Raw genomic sequence first — 951 nt, 5'->3', positions numbered from 1 at the left:
CATGAATTCAGTTTTTATTGTAACCTTTCATTTGCAACATGCACATCGTTGGACTGTATTGAAGTCCCTAATCAGCAATATAGGAAGTATCTGGAATATTTCGCTTGAGTTTATGCTTCTTTCAGGGTTCCATTTCATCCACTACCTCCCACCTTGGTTATATTTCGATATTTGGACCTTCTCTATCTACTAAATGATATGCTCTTCAAGATGAGAAGAACCCTTTTGGAAATTCTAAGGCAAATGGAGGCAAACAAATTCAAAAGGTGATTTTTCAACCCTGCAACAGCAAATTAGGGATTAAACACATAATGTGAAATGTACTTACTAAGCAGGTTAAAAGATTGCGCTTCAAGTAAATATGACGAATATGAGACCCTTCCTCTAAAAGTTGCTTCGGGAGAGATCTTAGTCTTCTATAATTCCAGTGAAGAATAGTTTGATGTCGAACCTCCATGAGTAGCTCCTTCGCCTTAAAAAATATGGTTTATATGGGTATAAACATAACTTCAAAGTTCACACTCAGCTAGTCCTACTGATTATGTGGATAAGACCAATCTAAACTCAAGATATACATATCAACCAATTATGTCATTATAAAAGCTAATTGAAGATCATTATAGTATATTCTCTGAAATTGGAAACAGTGATCCTCCCTGTTGAAGCTGTTTATCAGAATTATTAAAATATGGCTTATCTAAGAATGAAAAATATGATGCATTCATTGTCATTTATGCTTAAAATCTGCATTTATACTGTATCTGACTTACTTGGTGTTCAGGTAGCTCCCCTGGTAGCTGCTCATCTGTGTTATGGTCTGATAACATCTGAGAAGTAAATTTGTTTTAGGATATTTTACAATATGTATATACTACATGTGTATAAATGTAAACACACACATAACTGAAAAGCCCAACAGTAATGGAAGAATCACTACCATAAAAAGGTGAT

General features: G+C 34.2%; 1 protein-coding gene across 1 annotated transcript in view; it reads right to left on the bottom strand.

The window, feature by feature from the left end:
• The window catches only part of LOC119590868 (leucine-rich repeat-containing protein 28-like), a gene marked incomplete in the record, with an annotated part of 28460 nt that overhangs the window by 26264 nt on the left and 1245 nt on the right, over nucleotides 1-951 (bottom strand). Inside the window, 2 exon segments of the mRNA XM_037939627.1 lie at nucleotides 329-472; nucleotides 771-827. Coding sequence (XP_037795555.1) covers nucleotides 329-472; nucleotides 771-827 — 201 coding nt within the window.

Source organism: Penaeus monodon, chromosome 27 (genome assembly GCF_015228065.2).
Source record: "Penaeus monodon isolate SGIC_2016 chromosome 27, NSTDA_Pmon_1, whole genome shotgun sequence".
NCBI lineage: Eukaryota > Metazoa > Arthropoda > Malacostraca > Decapoda > Penaeidae > Penaeus > Penaeus monodon.
This window is presented reverse-complemented; position numbering and strand designations above follow the sequence as displayed.